Source organism: Eretmochelys imbricata, chromosome 27, assembly GCF_965152235.1.
Source record: "Eretmochelys imbricata isolate rEreImb1 chromosome 27, rEreImb1.hap1, whole genome shotgun sequence".
NCBI lineage: Eukaryota > Metazoa > Chordata > Testudines > Cheloniidae > Eretmochelys > Eretmochelys imbricata.
The window spans coordinates 846,777-870,458 of record NC_135598.1 but is presented as its reverse complement, the minus strand read 5'-3'; the positions used below and the strand labels follow the sequence as shown (position 1 = coordinate 870,458).

The 23,682-nt window shown below is 41.2% G+C and overlaps 1 protein-coding gene across 5 annotated transcripts in view; it reads left to right on the top strand.

The window, feature by feature from the left end:
* GPATCH8 (G-patch domain containing 8) overlaps window positions 1-23,682 on the top strand; it is a 79,298-nt gene that overhangs the window by 10,021 nt on the left and 45,595 nt on the right. For 4 of the 5 annotated variants that reach the window (XM_077806563.1, XM_077806559.1, XM_077806561.1 and 1 more), the window contains exon 2: window positions 19,418-19,492. In XM_077806563.1, coding sequence (XP_077662689.1) covers window positions 19,418-19,492 — 75 coding nt within the window. Of the gene's footprint in view, window positions 1-19,417; window positions 19,493-23,682 lie in introns of those variants that run through there. The other variant, XM_077806562.1, reaches the window with a different exon arrangement.

Here is a 23,682-nt window from a genome sequence, read left to right as displayed (position 1 = left end):
TAGTAGTTACAGATTTGTACAGGAACATGTTATAGCATTTACATGCTAGAATGGGCTACCAAAGGCCAAAGAAGCCTTAATAGATCACTTTTCCCCCTATAACGGTTGTTCTCAAACTGGGGGGTCATGACCCCTCATGTGGTTACATGGGGATTGTGAGCTGGCAGCTCTGTGGAGCTGACATCCCCTAGCCACCATTAAATTAACCCCCCCTATTTTTAAGGGGGGTCACACTCAGAGGCTTGCTGTCTGAAAGAGGTCACCAATACAAAAAGTTTGAAAACCACTGCCCTATAAGCTAAGAACATTTTGTGTAAAGTAGATTTGCTCTTTTTCCTCCCTAAAGCTTTTTTTCTTCTTCTCCAAGGGTATTTTAGACTGGGCCATTGACCAGTTGTGTTCTGTGGTTGTAGCAGAAAATCACAATAAGATGTGCCTTTGCTATTTGGAATCACTTGCCCAGTTCAACGCTGAATTTTTAATTTCCCAAACCCCATGATTGTCTTAGCTGACTGGGCTTCCACAAAGTGGAGATAAACTTGCAAACCATTGTATTTTGCAGTAACTATGCAGTTGTAGTTGTTGATTATGCTAACTTGTAGTACCTTAAAAGGATTTTATGACTGACAGCCATGTGAATACCCAACCCTGTTGCAGTAATTATAAAACTGAAAAACAATTACTTGTACTTTTATTTGTATGTCACTCCAGTAGAAGATGGTACAGAGATTTAATTAATGGTTGTGAATCACTCTTTGGATGAAAGATACTATATACGTCCCAATACACTGGTAAGAGTTGTGGTTCCATATCACCAGAAATTACTCCGTATTGGAGCTTTAAATATGCACAGATTTTCAGTGAATTCCATTTTCCTATGTTATCCTCCTTTTCACTCCCCAGTGAAGCACAGGAATTGCAGGTTGTCATCCTGTGTGCTCCTTTACAATAATTTCCTTTGCCCACAGGTATTGCCCTTACATCACTAGCCAGATAGACTGTACACAAGTTGTTCAACATGTCTCCTTGCTTCTTCAAAGGAGGTAATCACATATGCCCCAGAACAATGGTTCTCTCAAATTTATTTGATTGCTCCCCCCAGTACATTATAACACCACCAAGCTCTGAAAGCAGAGCGGAAAGTAGCAGCTCCTAGCTGGGTGATAGATAGATCATCAATATCTCTTTTCATGGCAGACTTAGCGACCCATTGCCACCCTGGGGGGGAGGAGAGCCCTGAGCCCAGGTGGCCTCCTGGTGAGGGAATTGGTGGGGGGTATTAAACAGTCAGGAAACTTGGAACTGCAACTGTTTCTCATCCCATTATGTTGGGGAGATGATGGGAAAATCCCCTTGTACAGGAATATGGTCTGTAGTCCACTTTCTAAAAGGCCAAAGGCCTCCACCTGTGCGTGCTGGGAAGGTTGGGTTGCAGGCTGCCTAAAGACTGTTGCCCCAGGACCCTTTGGATGGGGGAAAAAACATCTTCTTTTATGTCTTGGCTAGTAAATAACTCAGGATAATTCATCACCATCTTTTCTTCTTTCCTCTTCCCAGCCTTTTCTTCCTTTTTCCCCTTTAACCTCTCTTCTTCCCTTCACTTACCCTCACTTAGGCATGGTCTGTGTGAGAAAGTTGCAGTGGTTTAACTAAAGGTGTAATTTTAAACCAATGTATACACCTTTGCAGACACTTTTGTTTCAGTTTGAGTGATGGTTTTGTTTAAACTAATTCCTAATCAATTTAAGCTAAACCAAAATAATCCTTTTTTTAAAGGAAAATAAGTGTCCGGACAGTCTCTTGCATCAGTTTAAATAAATAGGTTTAAAATCGTATCCTTAGTTAAACCACTGCAACTCTATGTAGATAAGCCCTAAGTCATGCAGACCTCCCTCCCTTTCTCAGTCTCTCACTCAGATATTCCTGTCCCTGGGAGCTGCCAGGCTTCAGAATCATCTTCTGCACTGACTCTGCTTGTGAGTAGAGACAATCTAGCATAGGAGTCAGAGTAGCAGCCGTGTTAGTCTGTATTCGCAAAAAGAAAAGGAGGACTTGTGGCACCTCAGAGACTAACAAATTTATTTGAGCATAAGCTTTTGTGAGCTACAGCTCACTTCATCGGATGCATAGGAGTGTCTCCTCTAACTCCAGTTTTGACCAGACCAATGCTGCCCCTTCTCGGTAACGGTTGTTGGCTGTGTTGAAGAGCTAAAGACCAGCTTGCACTTCAGGGTGGTTTGCTTTAATTCAACAAGCTGGAAACCTTGATTTAAATAATTGGTTTTAATCTTAGAGAGACAAGGTGGATGAAGTAGTATCTTTTATTGGATCAACTTCTGTTGATGAGAAAGACGAGCTTTTGAGCCAAACAGAGCTCCTCTTCAGGTCTGGAAAAAGTACCGTGTCACAGCAAAATGCAAGGTTGAACAGTCTGTCTGTCTCTCAACAACAGAAGTTGGTCAAATGAGCGATATTACCTCACCCACCTTGTGTCTCTAATATTCTGGGACCAACATGACTACAACTACACTGCCTACAATTTTAATCTTGTGTCACATCTGTACTTTTTTAGTTATTTTCCTAAAGAAAAGTGAATTCTCATTGTTTGGAAACATTAAAACATGTTGATTTGCAAATACATGTAGATTTTACACTAAATTTGGTACATTTTGCAAACCGGGAAGATACACTAATTCTGTACACACTTATTTAAGCCATTATATAGCTTAATGCATGTACTTTTATTCAGATTTTTAAATTATACAGTTTGTTAGAAAATGGTGAATGCACGTTTATTTACTAGATTAATTTTGTACTTGCTGATGTCAGATACATTTGGATGGAAATTATAATTCAATTAAAAATGCACAAACAGCATTTTTAAAATTGTTTTTATTAGTTAAATAAAACTACTGTATGTGCTGAATGCATACAAAAAAAAAAGGTTTATCAAAGCATGTTTTGCATTTAAAACTAACAGATCTATTAAACAAAGGAAGCACCAAGTTGATTGGGTTTGGTCAACTTGTTCCTCATAATTGTAGTCTTCCGCTACTGGTACTATTTCACTCATTACAATCTGATCTTATAGTTTGAAGGTTGAGCAGGGTAAGGATATTGAGTGATAACTCTTTATGGAGTTAGGACTTTTTGTAGTGCATCTACTTTGGTCTGTCTACGCAGCCTGGGTATCTGCATTGTCTCATGCAGGAATTGAAGTCAAGCAGCCATCTCTGTGTTCTCATCCCAAAGTGTAGTAATAGTTCGTTAGATATACCAGCTGCCTTTCTACATTTCAGGTGTTTCATGGGTATTGACAGCTCCTGCATGTTAGCTGCTAATTGTGGACTTTGCAGTTTCTGAAGAGCGAGCAAAGTTTCTGCTGAACATGTTTCATTCTGTGCTCTGCTTTGTGGGATGATTTACCATATAGAATGAGTCGGTATGGAGCTTGGTTGGGAGAGACTGCAGCAATGTGGTTTGATGTTGTCCATCCAAATTCAGCTTCCGAACGCTGGCCCTTTTTTGCTACTATGGCACGGTTTTCTTGTTTTCTGTCAGCTCTCCCCTGTGGTCGTGCTGCTCCCTTCCAGACTCTCTCATAAGCATTTCCCTGAGCATGTTGGTGGACTGAACGTATCCAGGTCAGACAGTTCTGAGTATCTCTTCTATTGTTGGCTTATCTGTTTTGAAAGCTCAGGTACGTATAGTGTCTGCCATCCGCTAGGGATGTGCTTTTGGCAGTCTTCCACACCAGAGGGACAAATTCTCCACAGTGCTCATGTGTCAAAATAATGTTAAGATGGATTCACCCAATTCAAAGGTAAAACCTTCCCATCAGCCTTTCTGAAGCTGAATCTCGGCCTTTATTTTCCTGGGTTGTTCTGCAGCCTCTACTGTCACTTGCAGTGGTCTATGCTGTGATCTGGGGATCACTGCTGTGACCTTCCTTCTGAAGTTGCCTGCATTTTCAGAGGTGACAAAGGCTAGGTCAGGATTGTCAAGTATCAGAGGGGTAGCCATGCTAGGGCATGGCTACACTTGCAAGTTAGAGTGCATTAAAGCAGCCCTGAGCGCCCTAACTCGTGACGCTTCCACGCTGGCAAGGCACGTAGAGCACCCAGACTCCATAGCTGGAGTGCTCCTGGTAATCCACTTCCACGAGAAGCAGAAAGCTTGCTGCTCCCTGGCTGGAGAACCGCAGCACCAGTGTGGACCCCCTAGTCTATTAATGCGCTCTGATCGGCCTCCAGAAGTGTCCCACGATGCCTGTTCTAGCCACCCTGGTCATCACTTTGAACTCTACTGCCCTGTCTTCAGATGACCAACCATCAGACCTGCCTTTTAAATTCTCTGGGAATTTTGAAAATCCCCTTCCTGTTTGGTCAACAAGGCTTGGAGTGCTCTCAGTGAATCTTTGGGATCCCAGTTCGAGACACGACGAACCTGATTCCCAGGCGTGACACCTGCGCAAAGCTCCAGCCTAGGTCAAAGAGAGATGCAAGTGTTGAAGTAAAGCAGCAGTCCCTTAATGAAAATCAAAAAGCGCAGGAGTGGCGGGAGAGTGAAAGGAGGGTCTGCCAGCGGAATGCGGATTGCCGGCACCAGAGCGGCTGCTAAGTATTATGGAGCGCCAAGCGGACTCGATACAGGGGCTCGTAGCAATGCAGGCGGAGCACTTCCACACACACCCCCCTCACCCCCCTGCAGCCCTTGTCCCAGAACTCTTTCCCTTGTGCCCCCATGTCACCTCCAACCCACTTTCCCCAACATCCGGGTTCTTATCACCACCAGCTGCCTCCCAACACCTGTAGCTTCACCACCCAGCCCTGCAAACTGCCCACTGCACTCAGCCTCCATCACCATGCATTTTAGCCAGCCAGAATTGCAGCACTCATTGCACAGCACTCCAGGCAGGAAGGCTGAGTATGATAACAGGACATACACAAATCTGTGGTTGTACCATTCCCCACCCCACTCCCCTTGCCCTCTCTTGTTTCCAAAGCAGTTATGTTTCTTTTCAATAAATGGATTTTTTTGGCTTTGAAAACACGCTTTTTATTATTGCATTAAGTAAATGATACCTTAGCTCAGGAAAGCAACAGGCACCACAAGTCAGTGGAGCAAACAGAGATTCCTACTAACATTGGAACCACTGCACTTCACTCCTATGCAGGGCACCAAACATTACTGGTGGTTTTCAGCCTCAAATTGCTCCCTCAAGGCATCCCTAATCCTTGCAGCCCCACACTGGGCCCCTCTAATAGCCCTGCTCTCTGATTGTTCAAATTCAGCCTCCAGGTGTGGAACCTCCAAGGTCGATGCCTGACTGAATCTTTCACCCTTCCCTTCACAAGTGTTATGGGGGGTATAGCACGCAGATATAACTGTGGGGATGTTGTCATCTGCCAGGTCCAGCTTCCCATACAGAGAGCGCCAGCGGCCCTTTAAACGGCCAAAAGCACACTCCACAGTCATTCTGCACCAACTCAGCGTGTTGTTGAACCGCTCCTTAGTGTTGTCAAGGCTCCTGTGTAGGGTTTCATGAGCCACAGCATTAAAGGATAAGCAGGGTCTCCAAGGATCACAATGGGCATTTCGATATCCGCTTCTGGTCTGGGAAGAAAGTCCTGTCTTGCAGCTTCCTGAACAGGCCTGTGTTCAGAAAGATGTTTGTGTCATGTCAATGAAACACCCACGGTGATCTACAAGCTCCTGGAGAACCGTAGAGAAATATCCCTTCAGAATAACGTACTTTGAGGCTAGGTGGGCTGGTGCCAGAATTGGAATATGCATCCCATCTATTGCCCCTCCGCAGTTAGGGAAACCCATTTGTGCAAAGCCAGACACAATATCATGCACGTTATCCAGAGTCATGGTTCTTCTGAGCAGGATGCGATTAATGGTCCTGCAAACTTGCATCAACACGACTCCAGCTGTCAGCTTTCCCACTCCAAACTGCTTAGTGACTGATCAGTAGCTGTCTGGAGTTGCCAGCTTCCAGATTGCAATAGCCGCCCACTTCTCCACCGGCAGAGCAGCTCTCAATCTCGTGTCCTTGCGCCGCGGGGTGGGGGCGAGCTCCTCACACAGTCCCATGAAAGTGGCTTTTCTCATCCGAAAGTTCTGCAGCCACTGCTCATCATCCCAGACTTGCATGATGATGTGATCCCACCGCTCAGTGCTTGTTTCCTGAGCCCAAAAGCGGCGTTCCGCTGTGGTGAGCAATCTTGTGTCACATCTGTTATGCTAGTTGACATCATCGGACTCCTCACTGTCAGTTTGTAACTAAGGAGTAACTCGACTGCCATTCGTGACGTGCTGGCGAGACCTATCAGCATATTCCTCAGCAGTTTGGGATCCATTCCCGCAGACTGAAAGGGAAGACAGCGCGTGCAGTACAAAAAGCGTTGAAAGATGGCGCCAAATATGGATAGAAGCCCAGGGATTGCTGGAATGTGGCGTTGGGACAGGACCCAGAATCCCTGCAGCCCCTGCCCCCTTCCCACAAGCCACAGCGGCAGAATGGGAAGAGGTGCTCTGGGGGATAGCTGCCCATAATGCACCACTCCCAATGCCGCTGCAAGTGCCGCAAGTGTGGCCACACCAGTGCGCTTGCAGCTGGTAGTGTGAACACACTGCAGTGCTTTCCCTTCTGCGCTCTCCGAGGGCTGGTTTAACTCACAGCGGTCTACATCTACAAATGTAGCCGTGCCCATAGTCTTTAAGGTGCCACCGGACTCCTCATTGTTTTTGTGGATACAGACTAACAGATTTATTTGGGCATAAGCTTTCGTGGGTTAAAAAACCCTCACTTCAAATGCATGGAGTGAAAATTAGATACAGGCATAGATATACTGACACATGAAGAGAAGGGAGTTACCTTACAAGTGGAGAACCAGTGTTGAGAAGGTCAATTCAGTCAGGGTGGATGTGATCCACTCCCAATAAGAGATGAGGAGGTGTCAATATCATCCTCTCACCTCATTTTTATTTGTAGATTAAAAGAGGAAAATGAGCATTCTTGCTTTTTCAACTCCCAATCAGCAGTTCATTGAACTAGCTAAATCTACTGAAATTAATTTAATTTGAAGTATGTTTATTTTGAAAAAAGAAAAATATATTCAATTTAAATAAAATCAGGTTTAAGTTTAAAAAAAAAAAGGTTTAAAAATACTTTTAAAACCTTTTTAAAAAGTCAATTTTTATCCGCCATGCTGCACACACCAGTTGCAAATACTACTCTAGAGGGCGTTTTGTGCCAAAAAATTAAAAATTCTGTGCCAAAAAAATGAAACTTCTGTGTACAATATTTTAAAATTCTACAAATTTTGTGTCAAATAAATTTGGAGGCTCCAGCATGGCATTGGGGAGCACAGGCCACTTAGTGCACAGAAGTGGGAGATCACTGTACAGCTCCCTCCCTGGGACCTGGACTCAGCGGTGAGGCTGCACCCAACCCTGACACAGTGCAAGGACCGGGCCTGCCCCAGAAACACCCCAGGGTACCGCCCCTCCATGCTGGTCCACCAGGTGTGGGGCGGGCAGGCTCAGTAAGGCAGGATCCAAGTGTGGAGGGGCTTAGTGTGGGGGAATCCAGGTGTGGGTTGAAAGGGTTCTGTGTGGGACAATCTGGGTATGGGCGGCTCAGTTGGGGATCTGGGTGCAGAGGGGATCTGGATGCGCAGAGGCTTGTTGGTGGGGTTCTGGGTGCAATGGTAATGGGACTCTGCAGGGGGGTCCAGGTGAAGGTGGTTGGGGCTCAGCAGGGGGAAGTGGTCTGGTTGTGGGAGGTATAGAGCTCGGTGGGGGGGTCTGGGTTGGGGGCTCAGTTGTGGGGTCCAGATCCTGGGGTCTCAAAGTGGTGGGGATCCAGGTGCAACTGGTTGGGGATCAGTGGGATTCCTCCCCCTACAGCTGAGGAACGGTGGGCGCAGGAAGCAGTGGGGGGGTGGGGTGGTTGTAGAGTTTCCCTCAGCCAGGGTAGAAATTGGGGGGTGGGTCTGACCCGACCTCGGATGCTGTACAGGGGTGGCGTAAGTCTCGTCCTCTCCAGCCCAGCCTGCACTAGCAGCTGAGCGTGGTGCAGGTTGGGAGCCACCAGCTGTGTCTTCTCCAGTCCCCCTTCCTGCCCAACAGTGATTTACCTATCTGCCGGCTGCCCTGGGCACTTAAAGCCTACTGTTGGGTTGAATCGCATGACCGCTCTTGTGGCTTCCTTTTGCTTCTCCATCAGAAAGTCATTTTTCTGCAGGGAATCAAAGAAATCTGCAGGGGACATAAATTTTGCACATGCGCAGTGGAGCAGAATTCCTCCAGGAGTAAAATACTCTCTTGCTATTGGCAAGTGAAGGGAGGAAATTTGTCAAGATATGGCATTATCACCATTTTACACTAAGGTAGTTGAGGCACAGAGAGGCAAATAAACTTGCTCAAGGTCCTGGCTTCCTTGCTTAGACCCCACTGTATTTCTCAACTACTCTGTAAGTTGCTTTTTTCATCGGGCTGTTTTGTACCTGAATATTTGTAGTAATGCATTTTTTCTAGCTTAAGGGTCTCAACTTGTTTCAAGATATGACTCTGTTTTGATGGTGTTGATTTCTCTTGGTGCTTAACGACTTAAATATCAATTCATTTCCTGTCAGTCATTTTTTTACTTCAGGTTGTTCTGTAATTTCAACAGTGTCATCTTAAATAGGTAATTACAAGGCGCTCCTGAAAAAGGGGGGGGGAGGCATTTTAAATTCATACTGAATCTTAAGTAATTTGATCGCTTTTGTTGTAGTAAAATTATCTCGCATTTTAAGCATTCTCAAATGTAATTATGGTATATTCACTTATCTAAAACTCAAAGGCTTGCTGCAGCTTTCACAAAAACCTGACTGCATGTATTTTCAAAATTATTTTTGTCCATAGGTATGCATTGTCGATACTTGTACTCTGCTTATTTACAACAGAAACAAAGCAATGTATTGTAATAATGCCCTGGATGGCATAAGAAAACTAGCTGTTGCCTTCTGCATTTTTTTTTTTTTTCTGTTAGAAAAGTACAAGCTAAGCCATCTGGTACATTCACATGATTTCAGGAGACTCGTGGAAAGAGAGATGTCCAATATTATGTGAGGCTTTAACAAAATATTTCCAGGTCCCAATGGAATCTTTGCAGAGCTGCCTTTATATTCCGTTTTTCTAGATCACAATACAAGTTACTTGACTTCTAAAAATCCTGAGAGTAGTTCTAGTGCAGGCAATGGATGGGATACATTTGCCATCATAGATTGAGTTAAATTTTTGCTTTTAAAGAGTAATATCTGTTATTCTGACTAGATAATGAGTGTTCTAGAAAACCTACTTCTAAACCTTGTTTTCCTCGTGAATTATTTCACACGCGTCTCTAGACGTGACATTTCTCTAACACCGACACCACTTCTTACATCAGTTAGGTATTGGAGGTCTCCTGTCTGCCTGTTGACTCAACATGATCTTATTGGGCTTGTAGGAGCTGCATAAAGCTCTGTTAGTCTTGAATTTGCAGGCAGTCATTTTAAACAGGAAGCTTGCATTAAACAAGTAATACGGATATTGTGATGAAATTGTAAAACCAGTAGTTTTTGGTTCTGGTGTGTCTATGTCATAAAGAGCTGACTAATTATGATTCACTAGTTTTAGCCATCTTCCATATGTATAACTCATTCCAAAAACTACTTTGAAGAGGGCTTCACGTATAATAGAGCTCATAGAGATGCCCACACTGAATATAACTTAATGCTTTCCATTATAAGCCCCTGTTTTCCATTGCTTACATCCTTGCCAGTCTTTAAGCAGAAATTTTCCATACTTACTCTCTGCCTTAGGATGATTTTTTTTATAAAAGGTTTTGCCCCCTTGTAATTCCTCTCTCCTGGATGCAGATCCTGTCTCTCTTCCCTAGGATCAGAAGAGAATTACTTGTGTATCATACATCAAAAGTACATACAGTTGTTCTGAGGTCCAGAAGGAAGTGAGAGGTAGACCAGTTGAAAATATCTGGGTAATGATAAAAGGGATAAAAAAGGGGTTACATGTGATGGCCTTTGGTGTTCTGTTGCTTTCCTTGTTGGGCCTGTCCTGTAGTATGTGACTTCTGGGTACCTATCTTGCTCTGTCAGTCTGTTTCCTCATTTCCCCAGATGGGTATTGTAGTTTTAAAAATGCTTGATTTAGATCTTGTAGGTGTTTGCTGGCACATGATGGCATATATCATATTAGTAGATGTGCAGGTGAGTGATACAACCGCATTTGTTCCAGTCACTCAGGCAGAGACAAACACCTACAAGATCTTTTATAAAATATTCTTAAAACTACAATATCCAGCTACAGTAATATACTACATAACATTTATTTATTAACAATCACCGAAAACAACGCGCGCGCACACGTACAGTGCTCACCACTCCCAATAAGACAGCTGAACTTTTCTCCATGGCCAGTCAGGATCAGGTCCATCTGGGGGACTCCTGTTTCTGCACGGTGTTATTGGCAGAGTGTTGAGGTCTGGCAGCTGTGATCATTGGGGCTGTGTCCGGGAGTTGGTTCCTAAAGAACTTCCTTTTGGACCCCAGTTTATATTGTGAAATTTGAGTCCTTTTTAGCTATACCGTAACCAATCATTGTACTAAAATTTTACTAACCAATCCTAACAATAGTGTAAAAAAATTCTTTAACCAATCCTACCTGCAGGGATGCAGAGCTGGGTAGGAAGCCCCTGCCAGCCTCGCCAACCCTCCCAGCACCAGCAGGGGTCCCACTCCAAGGTCATACACCACAACCCGCTCCTCTCCCCCTCCCCCAAGTGCCTGCAACATCCCCCCCCCCCAGCACTAGCGGTGCCCCACCCCACCCTGAGCACCCACAGCCCTCTGCCCAAGTTTTAGTCATGGGGGTATTTTTAGTAAAAGTCATGGACAGGTCACTGGCCTGTGAATTTTTGTTTATTGCCCATGACTGGTCCATGACTTTTACTAAAAATACTTATGACTAAAACTTAGCCTTACTGATGAGTGCCATCTTTGGCTGAGGCCCTGAAAGGAGCTGTTAATGTTGACATTAGACACTGAGACTGTAATAGAAGACAATTGTCAGATTTGTGTCAGAGTAACAGCCATGTTAGTCTGTATTCGCAAAAAGAAAAGGAGGACTTGTGGCACCTTAGAGACTAACAAATTTATTTGAGCATAATAAGCTTTCGTGAGCTACAGCTCACTTCATCCAATGCTCCAGTGAAGTGCTCTTTTTCTTTTTGTCAGATTTGGTCTCTCACATGGTTAATTGCAATAGGAAATTAACAGGGGTCATGATGTGAATGTATCCGACACACCCCCCCATCTTGCAACATTATTTGATTGGATTTTTTCAGAGGCAATAAATAGGCGTGGTTAAGGACATGGCTACACTTGCAGATGTAGAATCATAGAATATCAGGGTTGGAAGGGACCTCAGGAGGTTCTAGTCCAACCCCCTGCTCAAAGCAGGACCAATCCCCAATTAAATCATCTCAGCCAGGACTTTGTCAAGCCTGACCTTAAAAACGTCTAAGGAAGGAGATTCCATGTAGAGATGTAGAGCGCTTTGAGTTAAACCAGCCTTTGGAGAGCACAGTAGGGAAAGCGATGCAGTCTGCCCACGCTGACAGCTTCAAGCGCACAGGCGTGGCCGCATCTGTGGCACTTACAGCAGCATTGGGAGCGGTGCATTGTGGGCAGCTATCCCAGCATGCAGGTGATTGCAATGTGCTTTTAAATGGGGTGGACAGGGTGGAGTGACAGGGAATGTGTTTTGTATGTATGTGGTGGGAGAGCATGTCAGCATGCTGTCTTGTAAGTTCAGACAGCAGCAGGACCCCCCCCACCACCTCTCTCTCTCTCACACGGCATTTCACACTAATGGCTTGCTTTGTCCTGGAGCAGATAAGCAGCGGGCTGTCAGAAACGGACCTTTCAAAGGGCATATCCGCATTCCTTGCAGCGATTCAAAAACAATGACGAGTGGCCACTTGACTTAAGGGGATTATGGGACGTTTGCGGAGGCTGATCACAGCGCAGTAATGCAACACCTCGTTCACACTGGCGTCGCAGCGCTCCAGCGGGGGCGCAGCAAACGTTATTCCACTCGCCAAGGTGGAGTACCAGCAGCGCTGTAGCGGCGGAGTCAGAGCGCTCCACGTGCCTTGCCAGTGTGGACGGGGAGTGAGCTAGTGTGCCTGGGGCTCCTTTATTGCTCTGTAACTCGCAAGTGTAGCCAAGCCTTAAGTGTTCGGTGGAGTAACAAGTCTGGCTGAAAACTCTGTGTGAATATTAGCCTTTTGGTGGTTGCTGATTTATCATTTTGGCATCCAAAAGCATGTGGTAGGAATGCGTCCATGGAAGTTTGAGGTTTATTTCTGTTGGACTAATCAATAGTTAACCTCCATTTAAAATGTTTGCTGGGATACATTAATTTTACTAAGTTTTTTTGGATTCTGTTATCTAAAATAGAAACCTTTTCTTTTGCAGCGTTCTTTTTCTGCTCTCCAGCCACAGAGGTTCTGTAGTAGGTTTATAGAGTGCCAATCATATGTTCATCTCGAGGGCAATTTAGAAAATAGTGATGATGAGCCTGGTGAGGCTTTCTTTTTCCCCTCCTTCCTTCAAGGAAAGTTTTTTTTTCTGCTGATTACTGTGCAGGCAAGCCATTGCAATTTATAGAACATTAGGAAAGGGATTGGTAATTAGCTGGAAAATATCAAACACTGTAGCACCCACACCTTGAATTCTGTGTACAGTTCTGGTCTTCCCATCTCAGCAAAGATATTCCAGTTGGAAAAAGTACACAGAAGGGCAGCAATTAGGGGTATAAGTGAGAAATCCATAACAAAAAGGAATGCTGATGCAGGCTGTGAAAGCAAAACATCAAATTCCTTTTGTCAGATTTAAATTTCCCCATTTAGCTGGCATTTAGTCATCATTCAACTCCAGAGCTCACATTTACCTGAGTGTTCTGATTGATGAGGAAATGACGTTGAAGTTGCAAGGACGCTAGCTCTGAAGTGACTGGAGGGAGAATACCTGGGGAAAAATGTTGGTCACACTACAACACAAGTCACATGGATGTTGACTTCAGGTAGGGTGAAGAGACTCCTAAGTTAAGGCCCCAGTTCAGCAAGGTACCTTGTGCACGAGCCTAGGAGAGTGGGTAAAAATATCCGATTTTTAAATTTACATTAAATATTAGCAAAAAGAAAAGGAGTACTTGTGGCACCTTAGAGTCTAACCAATTTATTTGAGCATAAGCTTTCGTGAGCTACAGCTCACTTCATCGAAAGCTTATGCTCAGATAAATTGGTTAGTCTCTAAGGTGCCACAAATACTCCTTTTCTTTTTGCGAATACAGACTAACACGGCTGTTACTCTGAAACCTGTCATTAAATATTAGTTGTTTTTAATGAACCTATTTAAAATTAAATGTGAAATTATGACAGCCTATGTTAAGGCCTAATATTTAAGTGAAATAAGAATAATATTTAGTACCTGTTTTTGTTGCCAAGTTTTAAAGAGAGTCAACCACTGAACTGCTGGAAGTGACTGGCTAAGCACCTGGAACCAGAGTTTGAAGTGCTAAACTAGCTTTTGACAGCAGTGGCCTCTTCTGCAGGTGCAGAGAACGTATTTTCTTCATTTCAGTGTATTCAGCTGTTTCATTTCAATGGCTCGTTCATTCAGAGTTAAGAAACCAACTGGAGATGAAAAAGCAATAGTTTGTTTTCCACTTCCAATCTATGCAGAAAACTTAGGTGTGGAAGGGTGAGATCAACCACTTTTTACACCTTGAAGGATGTGGTAACCAAAACCAACTGGTTCAGTTCACTGACTATAGACAATGCTGCCTTAATTTTAGAAGTAAAATGTGTTTTGATGAACTTTTTATAAGCTTTTTTTTCTTATGTTCTAGCACATTTAAGGTAGGTTTATTTCACTAATAGTTATTTAAATGCTGTTTTTGTGCATTTTTAATTGAATTTGAATTTCCATCCAAATTAAGCTTGATGCAAATCACAAGTAAAAAAATTTTAAAAATCTAGTAAATAAGATTTAACATAAACAAGAATCTGAATAATTGTCAGGCTATGTAACTGTTAATAACGTATATAGACATAGTATATCCTTTAGTTATCAAAAAGAAGCACCAGTATAAAGCCTATATTTAGTTGCAAATCAGCATGTTTTAATGGTTACCAACAATGAATTAGAATGAACATCTCTTTGAGAAAATAACTATAAACTTCTAAAATACCTTGTTTAAAATCAAGGTTTCCTCCTGCTGATTTAAGTTATGATTGAAATCGGTGATTTAAATCCATTCACCTTGGTGCCTAGTCCCACAAAAGTCAGTAGGACTACTTGTGCTAAAACTAAGTATGTGCCTAAATACCTTGGTGAACCAGGACCTAAAGCAGTAATGGATGTAAAGGAGATTCCTACACCTGAGCCATTCTTTTTAGGTGACAGATCTGAAGAACAGTCGCAGATTGAGAAGGTTTTGGAACAAATTGATGAATTAAGCAGTAATAACTCACCAGGACAGATGGTATTCACCCAAGAGTCCTGAAGGAATTTGTATGAAATTGCAGAACTACTAACTGTGGTGTGAAGAAAAGGAGGACTTGTGGCACCTTTAGAGACTAACAAATTTATTTGAGCATAAGCTTTTGTGAGCTAGAGCTCACTTCATCAGATGCATTCAGTGGTATGTAACCTGTCCTTTAAATCAATCTTTATACCACTTTAATGGAGGGTAGCTAATGTAATGCCTGTTTTTTAAAAAGGCTCCAGGGGCAATCCTGGCAATTGCAGGCCAGTAAGTCTAACATCTGTACCATGCAAATTGGTTGAAACGACAGTAAAGAACAGAAATATCAGATGCTTGAATGATGTGAGGACACTTGAATGATGTGATGAAACCTTGAAGAGGAAGAGGACACACTGAGGAAGAGTCAGCACGGCTTTCGTAAAGGGAAATTGTGCCTCACCAATCTATTAGAATTCTTTGAGAGAGTCAAATGTGAATAAGAGTGATCCAGTGGATATTGGAGCAGTGTACTTGGACTTTCAAAAAGCCGTTGACAAGATCACACACCAAAGGCTCTTAAGCAAAGCATGCAGTCGTGGCCGATCCTGTCATGGATCTGTAACTGCTTAAAATATAGGAAACAAAGGATAGGAATGAATGGTCAGTTTTCACAACAAAGAGAGGTCAATAGCAGGGTCCCTTAAGGATCTGTACTGGGACCAGTGCTGTTCAACATAAGAATGGCCATACTGGGTCAGACCAAAGGTCCATCCAGCCCAGTATCCTGTCTACCGACAGTGGCCAATACCAGGTGCCCCAGAGGGAGTGAACCTAATACGTAATGATCCAGTGATCTCTCTCTCCTGCCATCCATCTCCACCCTCTGACAAACGGAGTCTAGGGACACCATTCCTTACCCATCCTGGCTAATAGCCATTAATGGGCTTAACCTCCATGAATTTATCCAGTTCTCTTTTAAACCCTGTTATAGTCCTAGCCTTCACAACCTCCTCAAGCAACTTCCACAGGTTGACTGTGCGCTGAGTGAAGAACTTCCTTTTGGTTGTTTTAAACCTGCTGCCCATTAATTTCATTTGGTGGCCCCTAGTTCTTATATTATGGGAACAAGTAAATAACTTTTCCTTATTCACTTTCTCCACACCACTCATGAGTTTATATACCTCTATCATATCCACCCTTTGTCTCCTCTTTTCCAAGCTGAAAAGTCCTAGCCTCTTTAATCTCTCCTCATATGGGACCCATTCCAAACCCCTAATCATTTTAGTTGCCCTTTTCTGAACCTTTTCTAATGCCAGTACATCTGTTTTGAGTTGAGGAGTCCACATCTGTATGCAGTATTCAAGATGTGAGTGTACCATGGATTTATACAAGGGCAATAAGATATCCTCCGTCTTATTCTCTATCCCTTTTTTAATGATTCCCAACATTCTGGTGGCTTTTTTGGCTGCCGCTGCACACTGTGGACATCTTCAGAGAACTATCCATGATGATGCCAAGATTTTTCTCCTGATTAGTTGTAGCTAAATTAGCCTCCATCATATTGTATGCATAGTTGGGGTTATTTTTTCCAATGTGCATTACTTTACATTTGTCCACATTAAATTTCATTTGTCATTTTGTTGCCCAATCACTTAGTTTTGTGAGATTTTTTTTGAAGTTCTTCACAGTCTGCTTTGGTCTTAGCTATTTTGAGCAGTTTAGTATCATCTGCAAACTTTGCCGCCTCACTGTTTACCCCTTTCTCCAGATCATTTATAAAGAAGTTGAATAGGAATGGTCCTAGGACTGACCCTTGGGGAACACCACTAGTTACCCCTCTCCATTCTGAAAATTTACCATTTATTCCTACCCTTTGTTCCCTGTCTTTTAACCAGTTCTCAATCCATGAAAGGATCTTCCCTCTTATCTCATGACAACATAGTTATAAATTAGCTGAAAAAGGGGGTAAGGAACATGGGGCAAAGTTTGCAGACAATGAAAAATTACTAAGATAGTTAAGTGTCAGAGTAGCAGCCCTGTTAGTCTGTATCCACAAAAAGAAAAGGAGTACTTGTGGCACCTTAGAGACTGTCTCTAAGGTGACACAAGTACTCCTTAAGATAAAGTCCAAAAATGGCAGATGAAATTCATCTATTGATAAATGCAAAGTGTTGTACAACACAATCCCAACTACAAAAAAAAAAAAAAAATGATGTCTAACTGATCGCCATATTTGGGGTCAGGAGAGAATTTCCCCCCAGGACAGATTGGCAGAGACCCTGGGAGTTTTTCACTTTCTTCTGCAGCATAGGCATGGGTCACTTGCAAGTTTAAACTGGAGTAAATGGAGGGTTCTCTGTAACTTGAAGTCTTTAAATCATGATTTGAGGACTTCAGTAACTCAACCAGAGGTTAGGGGCATAATGCAGGAGTAAGTGGGTGAGGTTCTATGCCCCCAATGTGCAGGAGGTCCCTTCTGGCCTTAAAGTCTGTGTCTATGAAAATGCCAGACAGGAGAAGAGATGAGATAAGAAAGAGTTGGATGGTAGGACATTTCATCAGATGGGTTCAGGAATATTTGACTCGAAGTGTGGAATCTTAAGCTGTTGTAGTTTATGGGAATTTTGTCATTGCTTTATTGGGGCCACAGTGTCACTCTAGATTTTCAGATTAATGATATAAGAGGAAGTTTGGGTTTAGGACTTGGTTGCTATGAGTGGAATAACATTGCTTTTTATATACAGCCTTTATTTTGTGATTTGGAGCTCATTTACAGTGACGCTTTAATCAGAGGTAATTAATTGGCACTATGAAATAGGAAGAGCATCCTTTGTGATACAGCTTGAGTCCACACAAGATATGGAAAGAATTCAGATAAAATTTGGTCAGTTTAATGTTTCCTTTTTACCAGGTTGCCATAAATGTCAATTATGTTTCAGAGTAGCGGCCGTGTTAGTCTGTATTCGCAAAAAGAACAGGAGGACTTGTGGCACCTTAGAGACTAACAAATTTATTTGAGCATAAGCTTTCGTGAGCTACAGCTCACTTCATTGGATGCATTCAGTGGAAAATACAGGGGGGAGATTTATATACACAGAGAACATGAAACAATGGGTGTAAATTATTGTTTATGGTATAATTAAATAAATGTGTGTACTTCCATTAAAGATTTAATGTTACGATATTTGATGTCTGTGACTGATTCTAGACACAATAAAAACATCAGTTTAATGTGCCACATTGAAGGGTTTTGGACATAAAAATTAGATTAAGAAGTTGATCCTCCTTCCCCCCCTCCCCTCCCCCCAAAATAAACCAAAGTCAACAGGAAGGGTATTCCACCAACTCCGGGGTGTGGAGGGAAAGAGAGGAACAGTGCTCTTCTACTCCGAGCTCCAACTCTGAGCTCCAAAAGCACCGTAACGTTTCAGGCAATGAGTATTTAGTTGTCTAGGAGTTCAAGAAGACTCTGTCCATTAAAAGCTTCAGATATTAATGGGTAACAGTCATCTTAAAAATTACACTTCAGTTTGATTTAACTTTTTTTATAATTAATAGGTAACAGCTGAGGTTATTGCAACTGACATTCGACTAGTATTTTTCTTTTTCATCTTATTTGATTAGTGTATTTGCAAACACTCTCTGCATAGTCAGTGTTTCCCATGTTCTTATGGGCCTTTCACACAGCTGCAGGTAGAAGGACATTTTTAACTATAGGAAAATATAGTTGAAAGGCCTCAAATTGGCGGGGAAGTTGTTTTGAAATTGGCTAGATTTCAAGTTGGCCATGTCCCTTTATAAGCAAAATGACAGGTTTCAGAGTAACAGCCGTGTTAGTCTGTATTCGCAAAAAGAAAAGGAGTACTTGTGGCACCTTAGAGACTAACCAATTTATTTGAGCATGAGCTTTCGTGAGCTACAGCTCACTGTAGCTCACGAAAGCTCATGCTCGAATAAATTGGTTAGTCTCTAAGGTGCCACAAATACTCCTTTTCTTTATAAGCAAAATGTTACACTTTATACATGTCTTGGCAGGCAGTGCAGAGGAGGAAATGGTAGGTAGGCAGAGAAGCCCTTCTGCCAACCCCTGGCAATTGAGCTGTCATTCTGATTAATCTGCAGGCAACAAATCAGCCTCTTTGGTAGCCCTCAAGGTACATTGTACCAGTGCGACTCTGTCAAAAAGGGCAGCTATCATGGTGGTTGGATACACAAGAGAAGAGATATGGCTTTAATCTGGTGACTTGCTTTAGAGAACAAAATCTTGCAGCCTTTTGACTATGACCAATGTCAGGTTTCTGAAGTAACTCCCCATCAAATATTGGAGATGGTTTTCTGCTCCTATTTTCTATTTGAAACAATGTGTATAATTTTGTTTTTGCTGAGATTCAATTTCAAGCAGTTTAGACTCATCCAGTCACAGATTTCAGTGATGCATTCCATCTGTGGCCTATGTGGACTGTATCTGTTGTATGGAAGAGTCATTTTAATTTTACTGTGATTTTTATCCTACATTATTTCTTCCAACCCAATGTTTCTTAGGATCAGCATTTTCACTTACTTTACTAAAAGTAGCACGTGGTGTCAGTTTAAATAGTTATCTGGCATTCTGAAACCTTCTTAGTTTATGAAGGTCATCAGTCCAGCATAGCTGGGATTACATCAGACTGTCATTTTTACGTCCTAATTATTTGAGTCTTATTTAATCAGTTGATTTCTTTTGCTGTCTAATATGAGTTTCGGGCTCAATTTATATTATGAGTGGGAATTACATAGTTTTGGGAAATGTCTTGATTACCATAGAGAAATAACAAAAAATATTCTTCTTTTGCAGGGTAATCACTTTGATCAATATGAAGAAGGACACTTGGAGATTGAACAGGCATCTCTAGACAAGCCAATAGAATCGGTAAGATACACATATCATCACCGTCGGCCCACCAGCAAATTAGACAGTGATCGGATGGGACTTGATGTGAATGCAGTTAAATTTGACAGGACCAGGCACTAGTGTGTAAATAGCAGTTCAGGGATATTCTTTTCTAAGATGCTTGCATGTCCTGCATTAATGTTAAGTGGGCCTGGGCTTCAATCTTTAAATAGTACTTTTTATAATCTAGGTTACTGTAAAAATAGTTCAGCTTGATATTTGAGAAACTATTTGAAATAATACATTATTTATGGCAAGTTAGTTTGCTAAATATTAAATTTTGTTGAGAAGTTAGTTTATTTTTGTGAACCTAATGAAAGAGGAGTAAAATGTATTTTGATCCTTTTAGCTTACATTTCCTGAATAGTCAGATGACCAACTAGTGTATATAACAATTTAATAAATGTTAGAACTACCATTAGCAGTGAAGAGAACTGAATTTTAATTGATATGCTTCAATAATGATAAAATCTGCCCGAAAAATTATCTTTCACATAAAACAACATTCCTGTGTAGTTTTTAAAAATGTCACTTTACTTTGTTGAATTAGGTATGGCAATTAATAATATCAAACTGTAGAATGGGGAAAGGTTCAATTTTTGGGTAGCTTTTCTTTTAAGCTTCTGAATCTTTTAACTTTGCACAGTATCACTTGCTAGTCTCAGATGTACAGTAACATTTCTTCTTACGCTGCCTAAATTTCTCCTGGAGGTTCAGCATTTAACATTAGTGCTTAGATGCAAATATTCATCTATAGTCTTAGTGGCGTGAAACCTGTGATTGGGGTGGGGGAGGAAAAAGGGAAGCTTACTGGTGATCTGACTTAGGCTCAATTTTTATTAAAGATTAGCACTTTTCAGATAGCTTTTTCCCTGAAGAAACTAAAATTGACTCTGAAGTTTCATCCCTTTAGTGTGCATTTTTTAAACTGTAGTGTTAGCAAAGGATCAATATATATTTGCATCCTATGTAGATTGGTGTTGTGTGTGTCTGTGTGCGTGTTTAGATGTTTACAGAAATTTACACAACTTGGGGTGTTCGACATTTTTCTTCCGCAGCAGTTGGCCCATATTAGCTAAGCAGCCATGATCTGGTTTGTATTGCACGGTCTGCCTTTTTTAATTTCTTTAGGGTTTCCTTTCCCCCTTCTTATTTCTGTTCTTCTGGTCCAGTGAACACTGCATACAGTACCTATTGTCTTAATGTGCTGGCATGATGCTAGATTTAGGCATGGCAGTAATTGATGACGCATGAGATAATGCTGCAGAGGGGGGAATTTGCATTTGATGTTCTGCTGAATAGTTCAATCTTGTGTTGTGACATGAGAATCTTTACTGACATGCCAAGCCTACTTCCCTATGTAAATGTCATGAGAAACAGCTAGAGTTAGCATCTATTCCATACCACGTTGAGGATTATCATTAGACAGATTATTCAAACGTTATCTACAGGCTAGACCAAGATCTTACTTTTACAAGTGTTTGTTTTTTCCAGAATAGAGGAACAAAGCATGTGGGTGACAAATTAAAATACTGCATGTATGTTTAAAATTTAAATCTCTTCTGGCCATTATTATGGAATAGTCAGATATACAAAATTATACAGAAAATGTAAGTACATCATATGCCCAATCATACACAATGCCTAGGATGATAGTCACTGGGTGACCAGTGTATATGATATTTGGCTGCAGTTTGAGGAGTTTCAACAGCAGCAGATACCTTTGGTTAAATTACAGCACAAGTATTTATTATTCTTACATACGTTGTAGTGCAAATATAGGGACGTTATCAAATCTAAATACTTTAACTTGGGCAGGTTTTTATTTTAATATATAAAATGTACACAATTCGAAGTCTCATGACCAATAGTAAAAAACCGCATTTAGTGGAGAAGACAAGAAGATGGTCTGCCTGTTTGGTGTGGGGGACCAAAAAAATTCAGAATAATTCCTACCCTACCACCCAATTGGTTAAATTTTTTTCTTCTGTCTGTAGAAAGATAGGCTTTAAAAAAAAAAAAACGCAAAAAAAACCAACCACCCGCATTTGGGAATTCGGGAATTGAATTATGTTGCATCAGAGAGAGAGAGAAATATATTCTGTAGAGGACAGACTGCTAAAAAAATTCTGTTTTGTGATCTGTTGGGTCAGGTGTCTGTTTATAATAAAATATTTATCTCCCCAAAAATATTTAGTGACCAATTGTCTGCTGTATGGTCATAGTATATATCAGAGGACTGGCTAGTAATTATTTTTGGGGAGAAAAGCTTTTTAAAAAATACATTTTTCTATGGAAACAAGAATTTTTTTAAAAAAAAGGGGGTAGCCAACCTAATTTTAGATTAGGAACCAAATTTTACTTTTGAAAAAGATGGATCATCTTTCTGTTCTCTCCACTAAATATGTTCCTTGTGTTTAAAATAATCTACAGCTATTAAGATTAATATAATTTGTTACATAAACTGAAATTATTAAAAATTGCTTAAGCTCCCAAATTGTTTAACTGAGTATATTTGTAATCTTTGCAATTGCAAAATTACAAATACATTTTAAGTAAATGGGAGTGGGTTTTTTAACCTGCTAAAACCAGAGTTTAGGGTTCTGTGTTCCTCCTGCAAGAGTTGGATCTCATACCTAAAGCAGCGTGGGGCATCAGATTTCTTTCTCTGCTTTGGGTGTGTGTTATATTATTTGGCTCTTCCAGAAGAGAGAGTAACAACCATGAACTTAGATCATGAGAGGTAAGTAAAAGGAAATAATTTTAAATATTTAGTTTTAAAATGTGCTGTATTTGCAATTTTGAAGTTTACCAATTTGTTGTATTAATGATTTATGATCTTAAACAATTCTCTGTTAGTGTTTCAACTCACCTTTTTGCAAAGAAATTTAGCGGTAGCCGCACTAAGAACCCATTCCTGCACCATTGAAGTCAATGCAAGTTTTGCCGTTCATTACAATGGAAGCTAAACCTGAGCCTCTAAGTGTCTTCATCAGTAAAGAAAAAAAGAGAACCTGTTTTTAGCAATGAATGTTAAAGCATTTTTCAGTTAAATTTTAGGGTTAATATAGAGAATTTACAGAATTAAAGTACATCCTATTAAAAATAAGTGGGTTTCTTTAAAAGATTTTCAGATCTTCTAGGAGTCTGAAAACTATTTGAAGCCTAGTAATTGTAGACCACTTTTGGAAATGCCTAGGGAAAATGGCTTTGCTTGGAGCATACATTTTGGAGTATCACTGCTGAATTTAGATCCATCTCTGCAGCATTATCTGTTGAGAGATGCTGACTGTACTGCTACAGCATGCAACTCAAAGGTGGCTGAAATCGCTTAGGTTTGGGAGTCTACAGATCACTACACTGGTTAACTGTTTTGAATGACTGTACTGCATATTTTAAAAAAGCAGTCTGCAGCAGCTGGTGTCCATGGAAATCCTACATTGTACTGCTAGTATAGGCCAAAGATGTCTCTGAACTGAGGCATGAGGAGAATATAATGATGAGAATATAATTCAGGTATTTCTTCTTCGGAAAAGTAGGATTAGAGCAAGTGGAAAGCAGAATTAGAGGAAGCTAGTGGCTTGGAAGTCAGAGGTAGAACAATAAAGGTAAAGCCTTAAGAGGACTTACATTTCCAAAATGTTACAAGTTAGTGAAATGATACCAAGATTTATTTTTCCTTCAAACCAAAACAGGAAAATATATTTATAATATTTAATTATTTGAAAGGTTTTTTATTAGAAGAGATTCTTTAAAGAGAAACAAATTTTTGTTGGGCTAAATGAGAACCAACTAGTCTACATTTCATAAAAGGGAGAAAATATTCAATATAGATTTATGCAAACGTGCAAGTCATTGGTCATATTTACAAATGAGATGGCTATGGAATTGGAATCAGATTTTTTTTTTAAATTTAAAAAAAGCAACAATGAATTTGTTCTTTAAGGCGGCAGATCCTACTTCTTACAAGTAAAGACTGTTGTCCTGCTTTAAAAGGTTCTGGGCGCTCTCAGCTCCTCCTCCTGAAGTAAATGGGAATTGTTGGCATTCAGAACCGTTTGTTTTGAAACAAGCAGTCTGATTTTCAGCTATGTAATGAGCTGCGCACATTCGATTTGAAACGTAGGACAGTGCACTATTTCTAGGTTATGGACTGAGCAGTTACCAAG